The sequence below is a fragment of the Lepisosteus oculatus genome, chromosome 25 (assembly GCF_040954835.1).
Source record: "Lepisosteus oculatus isolate fLepOcu1 chromosome 25, fLepOcu1.hap2, whole genome shotgun sequence".
Taxonomy (NCBI): Eukaryota; Metazoa; Chordata; class Actinopteri; order Semionotiformes; family Lepisosteidae; genus Lepisosteus; species Lepisosteus oculatus.
The window spans coordinates 2797147-2817157 of record NC_090720.1 but is presented as its reverse complement, the minus strand read 5'-3'; the positions used below and the strand labels follow the sequence as shown (position 1 = coordinate 2817157).

Genomic DNA, 20011 nt, shown 5'->3' with positions numbered 1-20011 from the left:
TGAAGGACTTGCAGCAAAGAGATTTACGAAACATATGGACTAGCACAGTGTGAGCAGTTGACTTCCTGTGTTTTAGAAAGTGATCCCTACCTTAACACAGCTGAGGGCAATATCTTATCCTTTCTCCTCTGAGTCATTGGTGTGAGTCAGTCTCTCTCCCAAGCTCATGTAAGAAAACATTGTTAAAGTAGTTTCCCAGTGGTGCCTCTGTCTAAAGCAGCACACTGTCAAACATATCTTACACCATAAAGGGAGCTATGTCTGGAGTTTAGCTGTTCCCTGCCATACAGTCTCAATGGTGGGCTTAAAGGAATGTCTTACGCAGACAGGCTGAAGGAGCCAAATCTCTTTAGTCTCAGTCCTAGAAGTAAACAAGAGGACTTATGACTACTCTCAAATCATAACAGATGTTGACAGTCATTTCAGAAGTCTTATTCATGAATGGAACTGAGGATCAAAGTAGAGCTCAGGGAAGGATGCGGATGGAAATTGAGAGGGCATGCATTAAAGGCTGAAGCAGAACGCACTTCTTTAGACAAATATTGTGGGAGCCTGGAACATGTTGTCCAACCACATTGTGGAAACTGATGCCCTGTGATCCTTAAGTGGGGTAAATGGCCTTTCTTTTGATTTTGAGCTTCATCATCGTCAGATGATGTGCACCGCGGTGCAGTGGCTCTGTGGCTGGAAGGTTTCCGGTTCGTATCCCGCGGCTGGCTATGGAATCCTACTCCAGTTGGCCCCTGAGCAAGGCCCTTAACCCCAACTTCTCCAGGGGTGCCGAATAACTGGCTGACCCTGCGCTCTGACCCCAAGCTTCTCTCCCTGTCTGTGTGTCTCATGGAAAGCAAGTTGGGGTATGCGAAAAGACAAATTCCTAATACAAGAAATATGGCCAATAAAGTCATAATCTCTCATAATGATGGGGGGCAATTGAATTGCAATAGTTGATAGAAAAGCCCTGTTTCTTGATGGCCGTCAGCTTGATGACTTGTTTCTAGTGGTTGTGTTTGTGGGGAAAAAAGCAGATGCACCATAGTGACTTCCAAGTAACCCTTTCTTTCTGTAAAGGACTTTTGTTCTTGCATGGGTTTGAGGTGTTAGACCTCAGGGAGACACGTGAGTTGGGAGGTGTCTGTAACCAAATAGCAGTACTGCTGCATCATCAGTCATGGAGACAGGATTCTTCCTTGGGTGGTTTTCCAGAAACAATCAAGAGCTGCTGTAGTATCATAATCACTGAAGATGAAGTGGAGCCATCACTCCTGTCAGGACTGAAGTGAATGACACTGGAATTTGACCTTAAGGAGTCGTGGCATTTTTGCGTTTAATATATGTTTTGAATTCTTTGTCAATAACTAGAAAGAGAAAAATAAAGAGTGACACAATCAGCTGTTCTGCATGTTGATGAAGAGAAGATAATTAAATTATTTGGATTTTATATTTTATATTGTAATTATCTCCTTCTGCTGAGTTTTAGAATGATAACTGTAGTCCTGCTGAGCACTGAGAGCTGATTCACGCTAATGGGAAGTAAAACAGGAAAAGCTTCGAATCGAGTGTGCAAAGCAGTTCTGCAGTTCAGCTGCAGCGTGTAGTTTTTTTATCCACGTGCAAGGACCATGAAATTGGCACTTGATCTTTTTTGCGTCTGATCTGATCCCAAGCAAGGACCAAGGTGAGGAAAAAGATCAAAAGGCTGTTGCGAGGGATAGAGCAACAAGAGGACGCTGTTTGTTTTGGAGCTCTGTGTGGCCTCAAATCCCTCAGCCTCCTGAGACACAACCCTGGGTGGAGTGAACGCCCCAGATGTCTTCTGTAAACCTTCGGTCAGCCGTTTGAAATCCGAATGTTCAGCAGTGGGGGAGCCAAGCTGTCATCCTTAGTCAAAATGCTCATGGCTTCGATTAGGAAAAAAAAACAAAGAGCCAAGAATTCCAAGATTTTAACGAAAGGTTGTGATTATGTAATCTTTATTAACATTGCAATTCTACTTGAAAAATGTATGAATGACTTGTGGGCGTCAAAATGTACATTGACGTAGATAGTCTCTTGAAAAGCACAGGAAAAATGACTTTTTGTGTTAGTTTTACCTGGCAGGCGTGCTGTTTACCCTAGCACTGCTGTCTTTGTTCCTTGTTTAGGTAGAAAACCCTGCAGTGTTTCACACCGTTGTTGAAAAGCCTTTTGCCTTCAGCTTAAAAAAGTGTTTTTCTTATTGGAGGTTAAACTATTTAACGTTAATCACAATATTTAAGTTTTATACAAGCATACTTTAAGTTAACTTTAAACAACAAAACAAGGCAAAACATTGCAATCAAGATGTTTGGATTCCTTCACTGTGGCTGTGGGTAACAGAATGGTCATCTAAAACTGGGCACTGAGTAACTGACCCAAGTCACTCATTCCAGTTTTATATTCTGGTTTATCGTTTCAATATCGAATTGATGAAGGTGCTCATATTGTAACTCACAGAAACAGTACTTCGAATCTGCTGTGGGCTAGTTTGTGCTTTTGTTTTGGAGCAAGCGCAGCTTGTTTGGGCTGGTCAGATTCTGACCACATGTCAGGCAGGCTCTGGGGAGCATCTAGACTTTCAGTCCCTCCTGAAACCTGGAACCTGCAGTGTGTGGTCTCTTGGCCTGATGAAAGACAAGCGATCCAGCAGCGGACAGGGAGAAGATGCAGTCTGTCTGTCTTTCTGTTCACTTTACAAACAGGATGCAAAAGTATGCAGAAAAGCTGGCAAGATCCAGCAACCTAATTGTGTTCCAGATCCAGCAATTGGGGAGAGTTTACTGCAGTGCAAAAAATAACCAGGCTGTTTGAGTATATTTGCCAGGAGGAAATGACCAGGTATTGTGAATACTTTTGTGAATTGGTTTTTAATGACTCTTTAACTCATCCCATTTGTGTGAAGGGGCGAGATGTGAGTCTGAACTTGACTTTTCCTGGCAGGCAGGAGGAACCTTCTGTCATGTAAGCATTGTTCAACGTAAACGTGAATTTTAATTTAAGATCATAAGGATGTGTTTTAGAAGCTCTGGAAAACGAGCCCACGGTGACCGAATTGGCTGTAACACTGAAAACCCTTGTATGAGCACAGCTTGTCTATCCCAGGCTCAGTTAAACAAAAAAACACAACTAGGCCCCATGTTTGTCATTTTTGGTTTGCAGGCAAGCCAACACAATTTTTTTAATCCAGGCCTATATCTTGTAAGGCTTCAGAGCAAAGCCTAAGTATTGTCTGTATTCGATTGTTTTTGGGGGTATGAAAAGAAAGCTGTCTTCTCCTCATCATCACAGACAGGCTGAAAGGCTTCTGACAGGTAGACTGAATTAAATGATCAGGACTGAGCACTCGAACATCCATAGAGACTTAAAAAGTTTAAATAGAAGACCTTGTTTCTTGTGCGCCAAAGAATGACAGGGGGTCACAACCGCCAAGTCCTGACATACAGGTGTTGTCAATTACACCGCAGTGGAGGCAGGCCAGGCCCAGGCTGTGGACAATCCCAGAAACAGCAGCCGGAAAGGGGTGTACCCTGTGTATCCGGTTCCAGCCATTTTGTTTTTTTCCGTGGAATCTGCTAGTTACAGTCATCTTTGGTCTGTGCGGAGAGGAGATGTGCCCAACAGATGTGCTCTCACTTTTCTGAATTTCCTGTGGAGAACAGAGAAGTGCTTTTCAGGACAGACCACAATGCAAAAACTTTCAGACCCTAGGCATATTATCGTGAATGAATCCCAAGGCGTTTCTCTTGTCTTTTATTCTCCAGCCAAGGGATCAAAAGCAATAAAAGAAACGCCAGTCAACTCTCTGGTCTGGACAAAAAGTCCATACTTATATAACGATGAGGATACAGAGGAAATGCACACGGATCCAGAACTGATCCATGCTTTTTACTCTGCTTTAGTATTTTGTTCTTTTGTGCATTTTTTGGCGATTGTTAAAATTCTTTTCATTTTGTTTGGAGAACCGGTCTGGAATTTCGGTGGCGATATGGTTAGTGTAAGGAAGGAACCTTTGGATGTTGCTTTTGCATCAAGCTTCCACCAAAAGTTTAGACGGCTGATGTGCAGAGACGGAGACAAAGCAAACCGATCCTTCTGTGGTTTGTGGTTAAGGAAGGAGAGGCTGGGATCTCCATGTGACTGAGGAGAATAGCTATCTGTAGTAAAGGAGGGCTAGCCCCTCTCATAAATCATATAATCTTTTTTATTATATTCCAAGCCAGAAAGAATCTATAAAGAAATCGACTTTGAAGTACAATACAGTATATGCAGCTCAGGTCCCTGTTCCCCAATGTAGGATGTCTTGTGGCTGTTTGTAATGTAAATGCAAGCCATACGTTTGGAAATCAAGATTTTACATGGAGCATTTATGGTTTCAGTGCATGAGCCAAGGCTTATGGCCCCAAATGAGCTCCCGTGGGGTGATGTGATCATTTCTGTGATGTACCAGTCCCCGATTTCAGCAGCTGTGCTGGTGGACTTCATCCATTCAGGGTCAGAACCTTTGACCTTCTGACCTCCTGAGGTGACAAGGTCGCCAGTGTGTTGGCAGGACACACAGGGCTTCTGTGACGTAAAGAGATGTTTGCAAACATAAAAGGAATGAGTTCTTCACCTCCTGCTTGCCGAGAAAACAACAGTGGCCGCATTGCCGTAGTTTTAACAGTGAGGCATGCGGTTTATTGTTTGTGGTCGAGAGAGAATACAATCATCCTTCTAACAAGGGCTCGTCCACCCTCTTTTCCCAAATGACTCAACAAAGAAAGATTCTATTTTTGCAAATACAGCAAGATATCCTTTAGTTTTTTTTGTCATGTTTTCATCCATAAGGGAATAAATTCCAGAAAACATTTATTTAATCCAGCAAATCTGTGCTGTACATGTATACATACAGTAGGAATGTATACAAAATAGAAATCCTGATGGCGTAGTGTTGTATTTTGTGCAGTGTGGCACACATGGTTTCTTTAGGTCAAAATTGAAACTAGTCTCTGTGTTTCTCCCAGGCGTGCTTGTCTAATTAGAGTTACAGCTTCTTTGTGTACAGTATGTCCACCCCTTTCACTCCCAGCTGTTGGCTTTGGCCACAACCAGCTCGGTGAGTGTTGGAGTTCTGACCTTTGGAGTGTAACATTTGCAATACAGAGTGGTTTGAGTAACAGTCTGCCACTGCTGGAAGAAAGAGAGCCTACCTCCGTCTGCAGTGGTGCTGATCACATTACGGGATGGTTTCCCTCAGATGGAGACTTTGCATTCCTTGAATGATTGCAGGAGTAGCTTTGAAAGCCTCAGAAGACACTCCTTCCACTACTGTTGCTTGGGGGGGCACATTCTTTACTTGAGGTTAAGAGATTTGAGTCGAGAACTAAATACAGATTCTGGGAGGATTCTTTGACACCTTGAAACCCTTCGGCTCTTCGTTTGGGCACAGTGGAGATGCTTTTTTATGTGTATGTGTCACTCTGACTATATATCTGGAATTCGGTTTGTTGAACTACTTAGCAAAGTTCTAAACTGAATCTATTGGGTTTTCGTCTGGTTTTAAAACAAAGCTTTCCCTTGCCTAGCTGCTTGTGAGATGTCTTTTAGAGCTGAGAAGGCTGAATTAATATACCCAGGTTTAAAACCACCAAGTTCATTTTGTCCCCCACGCCATCTGTTGTAAAGAACTTTAAAACTGAACCCCTTTCAGTGCGATAGACTCACAAGAGGAGGCCTGTTGAGCAAGCGGCGTTCAGAAAAGTGTGGAATATTGGTGTAACCTGAAGGTCAAGTAGCCTACACCAAGGACAGGGGGGCAGGCCGTGCAGCAGTCCTGAATCAAGAGCGCCTGACAGGCGAAATTACCTCTCAGCAATGCAGAGAGTCAGAGGCTGCATCTCGACACTGTTTCGTTGCTGGGAACGGCCGAAGAAACGCCAGCCATTACAAAGGACCCCGAATCACTTAAAAAAAACAATTGTCTCTTTTCCATTCAGCCACGAGTATATCAGAAAGACTTTGACAATAGCAAGGAGTAGACAAGCTTATATTGCTTTTCACTTCTTTTGCCTCATTTAGGATGGTGAAGGCATTAACTTGGTGGGGGGCGGGGGGGAATGCAACATCTTTATCAGAGTGAAAATCCAGTTCTCCTTTGGGGTTGCTAAGGCTGGCCATTGTCGAAAAAACAAAAACAAAACAGAGTTGATTTCTGATGTCTTTCAAGCGGGGGTCTACGTGTACTGCCGGCCACAGGAATATTCTGAAGCATGGCTTCATTAAAGATCTACCCGTTTCAGTTTCAGTTAACTAAATATAGTTTGTAGAATAAATCTTTGAAGTAAGAAACACGAACTGAAGATTGCTTGCTGGTTTTCGAAATGAATGATGAGGCGAGTTTAAACCGGCTCTGTCATCTTAAATAGAATTCGGACGAGAAAGAATGAAGTATTTTCTTTTAAAATAACATTGACTTCCCTCCTCAAACTCTCACTCTTATTATTTTAAGGGAGCCTTGCTTTCAACCAGTTACACCTGACCCCATTTGTCTTTTGTTAATGGACCGTTCTTGCAATAAATTTATGTCAGAGAGGTAGATTTCTTGCACTGTTTTCTCAATGCTCTGAAAGTGCTTCATATTGTAGTAGAGTCTCACCTTTGGTTATAAAGTAATTGACCCTCATTAGTCTGAAAGGTTGGAGTTTGAAACAGAGGACCTTTACGTTCTCCAAAACAGCTGGCTTACTGGTATAGATAATTAGTTAAGTGTGCTGCTACCCTGCCCTCATAACTTCAGACTGCGGGTGGAGGTAGCAGTCAGGTAGTTAAATCTACTGGGCCCACTTGAATTGGGAAGTGCAATGCATATGTTTTTTTGCAAAGGAATTACTTCACTTGACATTCCTGATTTGCTTCGCAGTCTGCTCTAGTGTTGTAGCCTGCTGAATGCAGTGATGCAGAAGTCGTGAGTAATTTCCTGCTTTGCGAGAATGTCCAGAGGCTTTTTCTCGGAATCACCCAGAAGGTATTGTACAGGATGTCCAACTGGAAAGAATACAGAGCCCCTAAGAGCTGGATGGCGGCCATGGACACATCTTCTTTAGAGCCATCTTCCTCTGGCTCGGCTTGTGCGCTGTCAGCGGCCGGGTTTCAGAGGTGCTCGTGTTGTGCTGTTCCCTTGGCAGATACATCAAGGCTCTTTTGGGAAGCTGTTGTACTGTTCAGCTCTCCCCAACCATGTCATTCACCAGACCTGGAGGGGAACGTGGAAAAACAGATTCAGTTCAGATTCAGCGTTTCTACACACCTCATGTAGTGGAGCTGGGAACACATGGTGAGGGCTTTAGGGTTTCATTATTTACAAACCTCTCTCATAAACGGAGAGGAAAGTTAAATTCCGCATCCCCTCAACACAGGGAAAACATCCATTGTTTCCTTCAGGCATTGGCACACTCGTGACGCCCAGTATGTAACAGCCTTGCACATTAGCACCAGACAAAATGTTGAGCAGGGTTCATCTAGAAAATAATGTTGTGATGGTGTTTGCTGAGTTTGTTTGGCAACAGGTGAGGGTATGTATATTTCTTCTCCCAATATCTACATTTTTCATCCATCCATTTTCTAAAAGCTTCATAGCTTTACAGATGCAGATTCACAGGGGAGCTGGAGCCTATCCCAGCAAGCAACAGGCTCATGGCAGGATACGCCCTGGACAGGACGCTAGTCCATCACAGGGCAGACACACAGACACATTCATTCTCACACCAGGGCCAATTTTCCAAGAGCCAATTAGCCCACCAGCATGTCTTCAGACTGTGGGAAGAAATTGGGGTACCCAGAGGAAACCTAGGTGAGCATACAAACTCAACAAAGGTAGCACCCCAGGAATTAAATCCAGGACCTCAGTGCTGTGAGGCAGCAATATCGCCCTTGCATTTTTCAGTGGAATTTCATTGGACAGATAAGATATAAGTATGTACACTTATACCCTGCATTTCTTGAAAGCATGTTACATGCAAATTCTTACATGCACTTTGTGGATGTTTTGCGTGTGAACAGGACGGCTTTGTTCCACTCGATGAGATAACCTCAGCTCTCTCCAGATGGGCTTGGTGTCGTCTCTCAGTGTGGCTCTCCTGGTCTCTCAGCCTCCATCTCCGGTGTTGTTGTAACTCCTTCCAAATGCGCTGGTGGTATCTGATCCTTACAAGCCCACATTTCTGTGCCAGAAAACCTCAGAGAACAGAGGCTTGTCCTCTTCGACAGCCTGTTACTGATCCGAGTTAATTGTGGAGCCCTCTCTCCATGGAAACAATTTCTGCGAGGAAAATATTTGGAGGGATAATTTATCAATCCATATCTCTAGAAACAGAGCAGATGTGCCAGGATTCTCAGCTTGGTTTAGAAAAGGACCAAATCATTTTTACCTTAGAGAAAGTTTGTAACAACTATAAAATATTTGGTATTTGGTTGACTATGTATTAACTAAGGTTTAAAGGGCCAGTGTTTCTGCTGTTTCTTCAAGTCTCCTTAAAGCAGCATCACCTGAAGAGCTGGGAGCTGTTCAGTTGGTCCAATTGTTTAATTAAGCAAACAATGAGCTGCTTTAGGTCTTTAAGAGCTGAGCTGGAATGACATTGTGCAGGACCTAGAATTGGACATTACTGGTCTTTTCTCTGTTCTCAGATACAGACTTTCATGATCATAGAACCTCTGTTTGAAAATGCTGTTGTTTCATATAATACCTGGACACCTTAACATGTGTTAGAGATTCAGAAAACCACAGCTAATTGGAGTGTTTTAGGGGTGGGTTGCATCTCATGTACTTTAGTTCTTGAATGTTTTTGATTGGTAGAGTAAATTAAAGTGCAGTAGGTGTCAGTCAGTAGGTGTTCATTTCCACCTGAAGAACAGCCTTTTCCTTCATGCCCTTGATCCATCAAGAGGTCAGCTGGCGGCTGTTTCAGAGTTACACAAGATTTCAGTTTTCCTGTCCGCCTGGCTCATTTTCCCGTGACCCTGACAAGTCGGAATTCCACAGATAGGTTAATCACATAATCAGTGGGGTCTAGAAACTGAAGAGTTCAAGGGTTGCTTTAATCAGCATCTTTTTTTTCTTTTGTTTTGTTTTTTTGCACTCTGCCTATGTAAGCTGTCTCACAGTGCACGTTTCACTGTTTCGATGACATCACCCGCCCTGCTCTCTAAGGGGGGGTGGGGGGAGTGGGGGGAGTCATCGTGTGCTGGACAGTAGGCTGGGCGAGTCAGGCTCTCCAACATGTGCCTTAGGAGGAGGTTTGCAGCCAAGATGTGACCAAATGCACATAGCCCTAGAATTTCCTTGATGTGTGTTGAAGGGATTTAAACTCAGTGTAATGATCATACAGGAACAAGGAGATCACACACTTACTATTTGCCCCCAGGAGTCAGGTATCCAAAACTCTTGAGTCGAATAGCACTTGTTGTCATGATGCTTAAACACAGCACCTAAGATCAACCAACATAGATTCCTTCTGCAACTTGTTCCACATTTGTTCCATGCTCTTGAAGATTTTACTAGAATTTTATGAAAAATGTCTCAATTAAATTAAAACTAAAATTATTGTTTTCTTGTACTTTTCACTGAAGACCAGACTCATCCATGCTTCTACTTAATGACCATGGGCATTTCAGTCCTGGTTGCATTTGTCTGCTGTAAATGAAACACCTTTCCTTTGGTTGTATTTCTCTATCGTGTATTTTGGTTTCGATATTGCATGTGTTACCATGAACACAAAGTCAGCACTATTCTCATCTTTCCAGGATTTTTACATTCACTGTGCCTGTGGGTGTCTCGGGAAGGAAAGAAAAATACCGTAATCAGAGTCATGATTAAATAAAACAAAATTTTGTGATGTAAGTTTTAATTTTCTTCTGTGTTTTGGTAAGCCGTGGAACAGAAGAGTGATGTGTCTGTCGTCTGATTTCTGGAATGCAGGCTTCAGAGAAATGAGACGCCTCATGAATGAGTGGCCTTCATCAAGTTAAATGTGGCCTCTTACCCTAGGCCTGGAACTTGCGATCCTTTTCAGATGCAACTCGATATTCTCCCACTGTCTTCCACTCAGTATGAAACATCTAACTCCCCCCGTCTGGTGGTGGCTGTGGGTTCAGAAATAATTCTGAAGTGCTGCTTCATGGAAACAATTAACTGGACAAGTGCATTTTTACGCTGTAAAATAATACTGCTTTTGCTCAGAAACCGTGTGGGGAAGGCAGCTTGGGTTTCACAGTGAACCTACTGTAGCTTGTGTAAAAGACTAATTAAATGAGAGATGGATATGATTTGAACGGTGAATGGATGAAAAAATATAAACTATCCCTTGATCTCCCGGGGTGTGGAAAAATTAACTTGTGTTTTTCCCCCTGTCAGTTAAAAATTCCTTCCTGTCATTTGTATTAATGATTTGTTGCGACTCTCTCCCCCACCGCTGTTCCCTGTTTCTTAGTCTGTGTTTCACGTGTGAGCTTGAAACAGCTTAAAAATGCCGCAACACCCTCGAAGGTCTGGGCCCAGCCCTGGTGTAAACGTTGGCAGTCGTTAACAGCAGTTAAAAGTCTCCCGCTCGAGCAAAATCACCACTCTCGGCGCTTGTTATTAAAGTCAATTTGAGAAAACTCCAACAATTAAAAAGGTCCAAAATTGATAGTTGAAGTTATGTGAAATATTTAGCGGGACGAGCGTTAGACATAAATAGGAGGTGTTGCGTCCTCAGGACACCCTTCTGCGGGTGAACCTTGTTATTTTGCTTCAGCTGTTCCCCTCCAGGTGGTGTGGGCCTGGGCGGCCCAGACAGCGGCGGTGTGGCTGGGGGTGGAATGTGGCGGTGGGTCATTATCGGGAAGTTTCGACGGCACACCTACACCAGGGCTGCCGGCACATCCGGTTCTGTCTCGGCTCCAGGCACCCCCCCCACCCCCCCACCCCCTCGTCCCCATCGCACACGGCCCCCGCTCTCCCCTCCCCGGTCACTCCGCGGCGGCAGGCCATGGGGGACGCGAGCGCTCCCCGTGTGGATTTTGACTAGTCAAACCTGGGGGGAGTTCTCCGCGGCGCGCGACGGAAACCGCGTCCCGCGTGTGGTTGTTCTGTGGTCGTGTTACCTCCGGCCCTGGCGCTGCACCTGCGTGGAGGCCTGCTTCCCTGTCTTTGTATGAGACTCCAGAAACAGGCCAGGTCCACTGGAACAGCCCTGGGGGGAAAAGAATAATAAATCCACTGGATTCAGGACATTTTTCAAGCCTGTGCTGTGTCTCAGTCGGTGCAACAGCCTCTTTTCATTGATTCCATCTTCTCCTCTGGGATTGGGGAATGTGATTAAGCCCCTTGTAAAGCCCCTCTACACTTATCTGCCCAGTCAGAACAGAACAAAGATCGGTTTTGAGCTTCATTTTGGGGAAAAAAAGCAACCCCCCTCCACTGCAGTCCATGCTGGAGTTGTACGTTTTGGCCTTCAGCTGATGTGTGCGGTGAGTCTACTGGCACACTGTGGCACGTGGCTCATGTCACACAGGTCAGGGCTGCATTTCAGGGGTGGGTGAAGTGAGTCCTCTCTTACACATGAACCCTCATTTGGCATAAAAAACACTTCCTTGAAAAGAGTTGTTTTTGTTGTTTAATATTTTCAAAACACCAGTATATCTAATTGGTGATATCTACATATTGAGTGAAACTCTTTTTTTTAAAAAGGTTTGTGTTTTTTCAAATGTTGCACCCCAGTCTGAGATTCCACAAGGGCAGCAGCATGAAATTCAGCACAGAAACCAGCAGATGGTTTGTACCATCTCAGAGAATCATTGTCCCTTGCAGTTCAGATGTTCCAAACAGTGAACGGTATTTAAGATCACTGCAGAGTTACTTATAAGTACTGTACCACATTTAAATTGCCCAGAGATTACAAGCTAAATCGCTTAGGTGTTACAAAAGTGATACACACAATCAAATCAAAACTCCAAAGAGTGTTATTCACTGTTGTGCTGGTAACATTTCAGTTTCAGGCTGCTGTGCAGTGATTTAAAAAGCATCTGAATGAAACAAAAGTAAGGACAGAGTTTTTTTGGGTATTTGATCCAACTTTATTCCCACAACCAGTGCCCATGTAATCTATCCATCAATCCAAGTAATGGTTACAATAATCTCAAGAAAAACACAGGGTTAATGTAATAGATTTGGATAATCCTTGCAAGGTATGCGTTTATGATTGGCTCAGAGAAACAGCTTTGAGTGAGGTTTTGTAGTGTTGGTGTATAGCAGCACATTCAGTAGGTTCCTGTCATCTGGAGATGTTTTACAAGAGAGCTGGAATCCAGATGTTAGGAGCAGGCGACAGAAAGGTCCCCCTAGGTCTGCTTTGCCTTCATTATGTCACTTATCATGAAGAAGTCAGCTTCATAATGAACATCTGGGCCTTTTCAGCCAAGTGATACCATCAGCAGATGCTTGGCCCGTTTCTGCATGGAGTTTTGTTGCCATTCTTGTACTGACTTGAGGCTGATGACCCTGTCCAGGACAGTTTAGATGTTGGAATAATTATCTTGAGGCCCAGGCCCTTCAGAAATCTATTTCTACAGGTCTTTGCTTAGCTACTCTGACGTTGAAGGTATAAGATATATTTTTATTGTCCAACCAAAAGTCTTTGTCATCACCGTACAAAACTACAAAAAACGACACTCATCATAAACATAAATACACAATAAAAACAAACAGTAGTCCTACGGCAATACATATACACACATTTCGTTCCGCCCATATTACACTACCATCACTCATAATCCGATAGCGCCATACAGGAGAAAATTGCCCTCTTCCAAAATCCCCTCTGGTTTTATTCCTCAGTCTGTTCATCAAATGCCAGCAGCAGAATGTGGTTTTACGTAGCTCGTTCTCAGTAGTTGTGGGCCTGTTTTTGCTCCGTTAGTGACAGTTGAGGACAAGTTTAGTTCAGGACCTGTGGTTCTTGCAACATTTTCTCTGGTGAGCACAGTATGTGGCACCTAACATTTTCTGGTGGCCACATTAAAAATATTCTTACATTCTTAGTCACAGACAGCTCTGCTGCCTGCATTGGTTTAATTTGTATAGCCTTAATACAGCTTTAGGTTCCCCTTAGAAAATTCTCTTCTCAGTGTCATAGAAATACATATTTTAATGCTCTAAAGCCTTAGTTTGGCCTCTGTGTACAACCAATGTAGTAGCTGTTTGAAGACAATCCTTCATGGTATAGCTCAACTTACCTCTGCTAATCTGTACTGTTTCCTGCAGTTCTGGTGACACAGTGATGGTGACTATTTCTACAGTAACAAGCAGACCTTCAGAGAACCTGCCCTGAGTCCAAGTTTAAAGCTTACTTTAAAAACTGCTCATGGGCCAGAAAAAACAGAGCGATGTGCAATCATGCAATCATGGCTTGATGAAAGAGGATGTGTCACAGGATGCGAACTCTGTTTTTACCTGCATCTTTCCAACAGGCATTTTGCCTGTATACTTTGGCCTAGGCTGCCAAACCAATTCCTAGAAGCCGGGCTCCCTCTTTGCCTTCCAGTGCTTCCCTAAAGAGCCTTGACAGATCTTTGACAAATATAGTTCAAGCAGAAGTCACATCTTTTCCGGTAAATATTACAAAAGGGCAAATAAGTAGTTCTTATTGATTTTATTGTGTAATTCATTGAGACAGGGTGAGGAATGCTGAAGTTGGGGATTTGTCTTTAGCAGTGGTAGAGTAGGATGATCTTCTTTTAGAGTAGTTTAGAAACTGCTGGGATCTGAGAGATGCGAGCATTACCACCTGCATTAATAAAACAGAGCTGTTTCAAGTGAGGCGGATGGTGCTTAAGTAACATTGCATTGACCGGTGTCGTCTATACCAGCAGCTTTCGTGTTTTTGGTTTCCAGTCACAGCTGCTTTCTGTAAGAGCATAGGAAATGAAACTACATATGTGTGGTGTTAAAGACTTGAAACAGCCAGGCTTGTTGTCATAAAGATGCTTCATTTTTAAAATGATTTTTGAACAATAAGAAAAGGAGCTTGGGCATGAACACATCTGAATTATCTAGTTTTCTTATGCAAAAATGAGTCATCCTGGCAGGAAAGTACCGCTTATGGCAATCAGGTTGATGTACCCAAAGTTTTATGGTTTTTGTAAAAAACTGCAGTGATTCCACAGTGAATCCTCACCTCTTGGGCACGGACACATCCAGTCTAGAATGAAATCTGCTGAGAAAAGCTTTGGCAGATAGGTGGGGGCTGACAGAAATTGGACTGAATTAACTGCATTTCGTCAGAGTCATCAAGAGGACCAGACGTGTCCTAGTTTGAGGCGATTTGCTGGGCTGTGACCCAGAACTTTGAGAAAAAAAAACCCTTTAATGGCGAGAAGCAAGGCCCACCTCAGCGATCCATCTTGAGCGCGGGAAGGCCCATAAATCGCAGCGGTGCTTCGAATCTCTCTTCTTAAGTCCTGCCAGGAGAGTGCGCGCGTGTGTGTTGCCCGCTAGCAGATGGAAGAGGGTGTGGTGCTTGACAGCGGACATCGCTGTCTCACGCTGGGGGCCGGAGTGGCGATATTTCACTGCGCGCGCGGCAGGGGGTGGCGTTTATCAAGCCCAGCGGGGAGCGGAGGAGCGGCCCGGCCGCTGCCTCGTTCTGGGAAGTGCCGTCAGGCGACCTCGTGGAGCTCCACTTTGGCGATGGGACCCCCTCGGCCTCCTGCAAAACCAAGGAGAGCGTTTCCAGATGTTCGTCTCTGTCTCTGTTTTACATAGATCCTTGACGGGGAAGCAGATGATGGACGGTTTGTCTTGCAGAAGATGATATGGCTTCCGCTCCGAGGCACGCGTTTTAGTCTTTTATTTTAAATTGAATTTTGGAATCCATAAATCCTTTCAGATTTTGTTGGACAGTTTTGTTCTATCATAAAATTTGGCGATTTTCTTCTAAAGAAAGAAGCTGAGAGATGTGTAGTGGTTGTAATATTATGTCCTCAGAATCATCATTGTTTTTCATTTACGGGGCACAGACAGAATTGTACAGATCATTATCGTGGGAAACGTGGTCATTGACGTTGCAGTGAGGCTGCCAGCACCTGAGTCGAGAACTTTGAAAGCAGTAAAATCCCACATCAAACCCCGTTGAAGCTGGACCTCACTTTGTGAAGTTGGATTTGAGGCGACAATCTGCCTCTCAGATTAGCTGGGGCTCAATGGACTGTCTATGACCTGCGCTGTTAAAATGCCCAGAGATCGTTAGCTTGAGGTCTACATTGTCCACAGCCAAAAAACTTCATTCACTGAACGATGAGCCCTTCTGTGAAGTGTCTGCTATTCACTACAAAACATAACGTCCTGAAAACATGAAGGTTTGTGGGTGCTAGGACATTTTAACCAGGTATATATGAATTGCCAGTTGCAAATTCTTCACCCTTAATGACTTGGTGGTGGGTTTCTGTTTGCTAGACACCATCAGCGAACAACTTTGGAATTTGTGTTTGGCTGACGAGTTGAGTTGACCAGTTGGTTTAGACCAGATTTTAGTCGCAAGAAAACTGGTAGATTTTCATATTTAGGGCCTTCTCTCTGTCCTCTGAGGCAGTCTTTCCATCTGAAGAGCTCTTTGGTTTTACACTCCTCGGTCTTGATTGTTCCAGACAGTACCTTTGTATTTCAATTCTGGTTGTTTTTGTTACGTGAAAGTGCATATAAAATTGAGAACGGGAGGCATTTCTCTACAAAAAGAGTGGCGGGAGTTGAAATCAGCGAACCAGCTGTATTGTTGAAGCCAATACCCGAACAAACAGCAGGATGAGGATCCTGGGATCAACTGAGTGCTGATTACCGAATGGTTTAGATGGGACCAGACAACAGCCTCCTCTTGTTTGGGGGGGGGGGGTGCTCATGTTCATGTGTGTGTGCAGCGGTGCTGTGCTGTGTCTGACACCCACCGTGGTGATCTCTGTGTCTTTGCAGCATCAATAACAAACTGCAGCAGCCAGAGGCAGCGGCCGGGGTGCTGGAGTATGCCATGAAGCATTTTGGAGAGCTGGTAAGAGCCGACGGTGAACTTTTTCCATTTGTTTTTCATCAATTTTCACCTTTCCTTTGCATACAAGACCACCTGTATGATTTTTTTTTTTGCTGAGGTGAATTTGCAAATGCCTATAATAAGCAGTAATTTACTGATTAAATTAAAATTGATGAATAAGGCCCAGATCAGATCAAAGGTAACATCCATCTGCAGGCCAAACAGGCCTGATGCTCTCTTTTCCCGTGTCTGCCTAAGGGAAAATCTGTTGAGCAGCCGGTTTCTGTTTGGCAGGTAGTATGCAGGTGTGATTTAATTTGTGCTCACTCTTCAACACCCTCTGTAAAACCCGAATGGCTGTCCTGTGTGATTACTGTGTGTGCAAGCTTTCTCCATCGACACCGTAAAGACAGGGGACACTGAATGAAATCCTGTACCTTTCTCATTGGAAAATCCTATTTGTGATCAAAGCATAGCAGCGAGGAGCCTTAATATTAAGCACCTTTTTAGTTGGAGCCTCTTTCCAACTTGGAGAAATTATCTTACTTACTTTGTCTGATGAACTTTGTGGTCGTTACTTAAAAAGTATCTAAATTATTTCAACAGATGTATAGCAAGAGAGCAATATTTCTCACCGAGATCACGTGTGCCCTCATTTTCAAAAGCTGGTAAAAGTTAGTGTAGTTATTCCTGTGTGGGATAAAGTGGTTAGAAAACAGATGGATGGATATCTTTCCTTTAGGATAAGCCACATTTGTGTAGGCCTTTTCTGTTTAAGCCTCTTCTGACTCTGTATTTAACTCTTTACCTTTTTAACATGTTTTCCATGCTCATTAGCAAAGACTTAAACAATTTTGGAAAGGCAGGTCATTAGTGGGATACGATATTTCTTTTATCTAAGGTGACATAGAGGTGACATTACCTACTAGAGATTATTAATCTCTAGTGGAACAATGCAGCATCACAGTACAATAGATAACTCTGTTATATACTGCGCAATTAGTGTTCTAATGAAGTAAGTGTTATAATGTGACGTACCAAAATTAAGGTATATAAGACAAGTAAACAATAAGAAAACGCAGTTATAACAATGGCTTTGGAGGTTACAGTTACATCTCTGAAATTCTAGAATTAATAGCAGCATAACTGGTGACAATTTGTCAGTTTTAGGGTACGGGGGGCACATGATTCAATAAGACAGCATCTTAAAATATGTTTCTAAGTAAGAAGCAGTTGTCTTGACTTCAGAAACCTATCAGTTTTTGTCCTCTTCATCGGGAACTCTTCTTTGGCACAGACATGAGACACGTTCTGTTTCATTGGCCAACTGAAAGTTGGAAGAAAGATTCTGGTTCCTTTTTTGTTCTTAAGTGTTTTTCCCTGTAATTCCTATAAGAATTGTGAAGTCTAGGGACTACTTGTTATTACAATATTTGGTAATAAAACATGTGGAAGGTTTGTGCTGTCCTGAACCACAAGGCTGTTTTGAATTGTTGGCCTCAGTTTAAAAAAACAGAATCATTTGCAAGGTAATAAGAAGTTTTTCTTGTGGTGGGAAAGCCTTCTCTGTAGTGATGAATGACTTCCCATAAAATGAGTATTGCTTGAGTCATTCGATAGGTGTGAAGTGTTCATGGTACTGCTATTTCAGAAAGCCATGAGCTTTTCGCAACCTGTTATATAACACATTCATGTTGAAATACAAATCTGTTGGCTAGTCATGTTTTTTTTAGATAAATGCATTTTTGTGTAGTGTCACCTGCTCTTACTGTAAATTCCCATAGCTGGCTCACGCTTTTTCAGAGGAAACTCGGACCAGGTCTGAAATAACATTTACAAACAGAAGGCAAGTCTTGGCAACACACATTATTCGGAACACATGTGTTACATAAGGCTCTGACAGGGCTTATTCATTAGACCTGATTTCTTCTTGTTTGGGGTGTAATCGGTGCAAGATGTGACTGATGTGATTTTGCAAACATTTCTAATTTGATTCTTTTTTTTTCCTGTTTTGTTCTGGGTTTGTGTTTTTTTTTCCTGTTTGGAGGTATTTGTGTTCAGGGGATGAGTTCATAATCAAACAATCCAAATTCTTTTTCTTCCAGTAATAGGAAACTAGGAAAGAAAAAAAAAGATTTAACACATGCTTCGTGCATGGTGCAGGGATTGTGTGAACGAGTTAGCTACACTCTTGGCTATTTCTGAAGGAAATTCTTAATAATTGAGAGAGTTTTGTGGGGATTGAGAGTGAGCGTTGAGTATCACTTGAGCCCGCTTTTTTGAGCTCCACAGCTCTCTGCATCAGGATTGTCTGCCTGGAGCTTCTTACATTTATCCCCAAAATATTCTTGTTCCTGTTTGATATCATCAGCCAATGACGTGCGCTCTCCCGGTCCTGCCAAAGCGGTTGAAAGGCTCTTGCTTCACGAGCAGCGTGGTGTGTGAGCCGCCGCTTCTGTCTCAGGAACCGCGCCGAAGCAGTGAGGCTGCCGCGCCGCTGAGCAGGACGGAATAGGCCTATCGGCAGGGGTCAGACGTCAAGCTGAATTCCTGCTCCTGGGGATTCCCCGGCGGGCCAGGAATTCAGCAGCTGTGAGGTCGTCACGGGGCAAGGTCACGTCACCCTGCAGTCAACTTTGATACATACGTGGGCAGAGAAAACCCCTTGCGATTCAGAGTTTGTTGTTCTGTCCCTCTCCCTGTTTTTTTTTCGGACAGGGCACTGCATCACTCCAAGTGTTGGAACTAACAGTTTCCCCTTGGGAGATGTAACCAGTCCTTGGAACTGTGTGAGAAAGGGTTTCTGGGATAAGTCGGGGTTTCAAACGCAGGCTCTGTTGACTTCCTGCAGTTGAAAATCAGCTTGTTAGTAAGACTTTCTCCCTCTACAGATCACATTGAGGATAGGAATGGAGACGTTGCCTGTCTCTTCTCCCACACAGCCTGTGGCCGGTGCTAGTTTCCATGGCAACGTGGGGCGTCCATAAACTGTTCATTAGCCCCTGGATGCTCATTTATTAAAACTAAAGACCAGATGAAGTGCAAAGGGACCTGGGACCTCCCAGTCTGAATGTGTCTCTGCTAATTTCTTTGTTATTCTTCTGCTTCCTGAGGGAGAGCCAGAGGTCATCCAAATAATCACAAGTTTCCCCGTTCTCGTTTGTAAAAGGGAGTCGCAGCATTAGAATAATATATTTCCTCAAAGAATAATATATATTCTCATACGGAAAACATGAGCAGGAAGGTAATCGGTATTTTGTAATACACCATGAGAAAACCAGCCATTTTTATTGCTGCAACTAGTCCGTTTCCCCTGTACGTCTCCCGTTCTGTATGTTTTTTCAGTGGCCATAAAAAATAGCCCCAACCTGATGAGAAGATTGTAGAAAACTGAACATCTGCGATTTTCTATGCTTAGCAATATTCATCTTACCTCACTACTTTCTATTTCAGTATTTATCATATACTAACAAATAATCGTTTTCCATGTTTGTAAACTTCAAAGGGACGTTTACTGCAGGGATAATTGGGTGTCCCATGCCTTTTCAAGTCCTCTTACATCACCGCTAGGATTTAGAGTCCTGTATTACCATCAGCAATCAAGGTCCTGTTTAAGCCATAATGCAGCCTCCCTTTAATGTGTCCATGGGTGGTAACACTATTTTGGAAAGCCGGGATCTGTAAGACATTCAGTGGTCTTAATTGGCCTGCTTTCAGGGGCTTGTTTTAGAAATAGGACTATAAATCTGTAGAAACCTTCTTTAATCTTCGCTTCACAGTTTAACAGCCTCCTAAATGTCAGCCTGTGGAATCTCTCCGTGTGATGTAAAACATGGCTCTTAAAAATCTCGTCTCCAGTGGGCACGTGACCGTTGCCTGCTGCACTCCATTAGGAGCAGTGCTGGCCACTGTCCTGGGCGCCACATGGAAATGTAAACAGAAAATCTAACATGTGAACA

At 43.4% G+C, this 20011-nt stretch overlaps 1 protein-coding gene across 3 annotated transcripts in view; it reads left to right on the top strand.

The window, feature by feature from the left end:
• Nucleotides 1-20011, top strand: part of mtor (mechanistic target of rapamycin kinase) — a 97950-nt gene that overhangs the window by 50302 nt on the left and 27637 nt on the right. For all 3 annotated transcript variants that reach the window (XM_015337039.2, XM_069183917.1, XM_006642082.3), the window contains one exon: nt 15998-16073. In XM_015337039.2, the coding sequence (XP_015192525.2) occupies nt 15998-16073 (76 nt within the window). The remainder of the gene's footprint in view (nt 1-15997; nt 16074-20011) is intronic.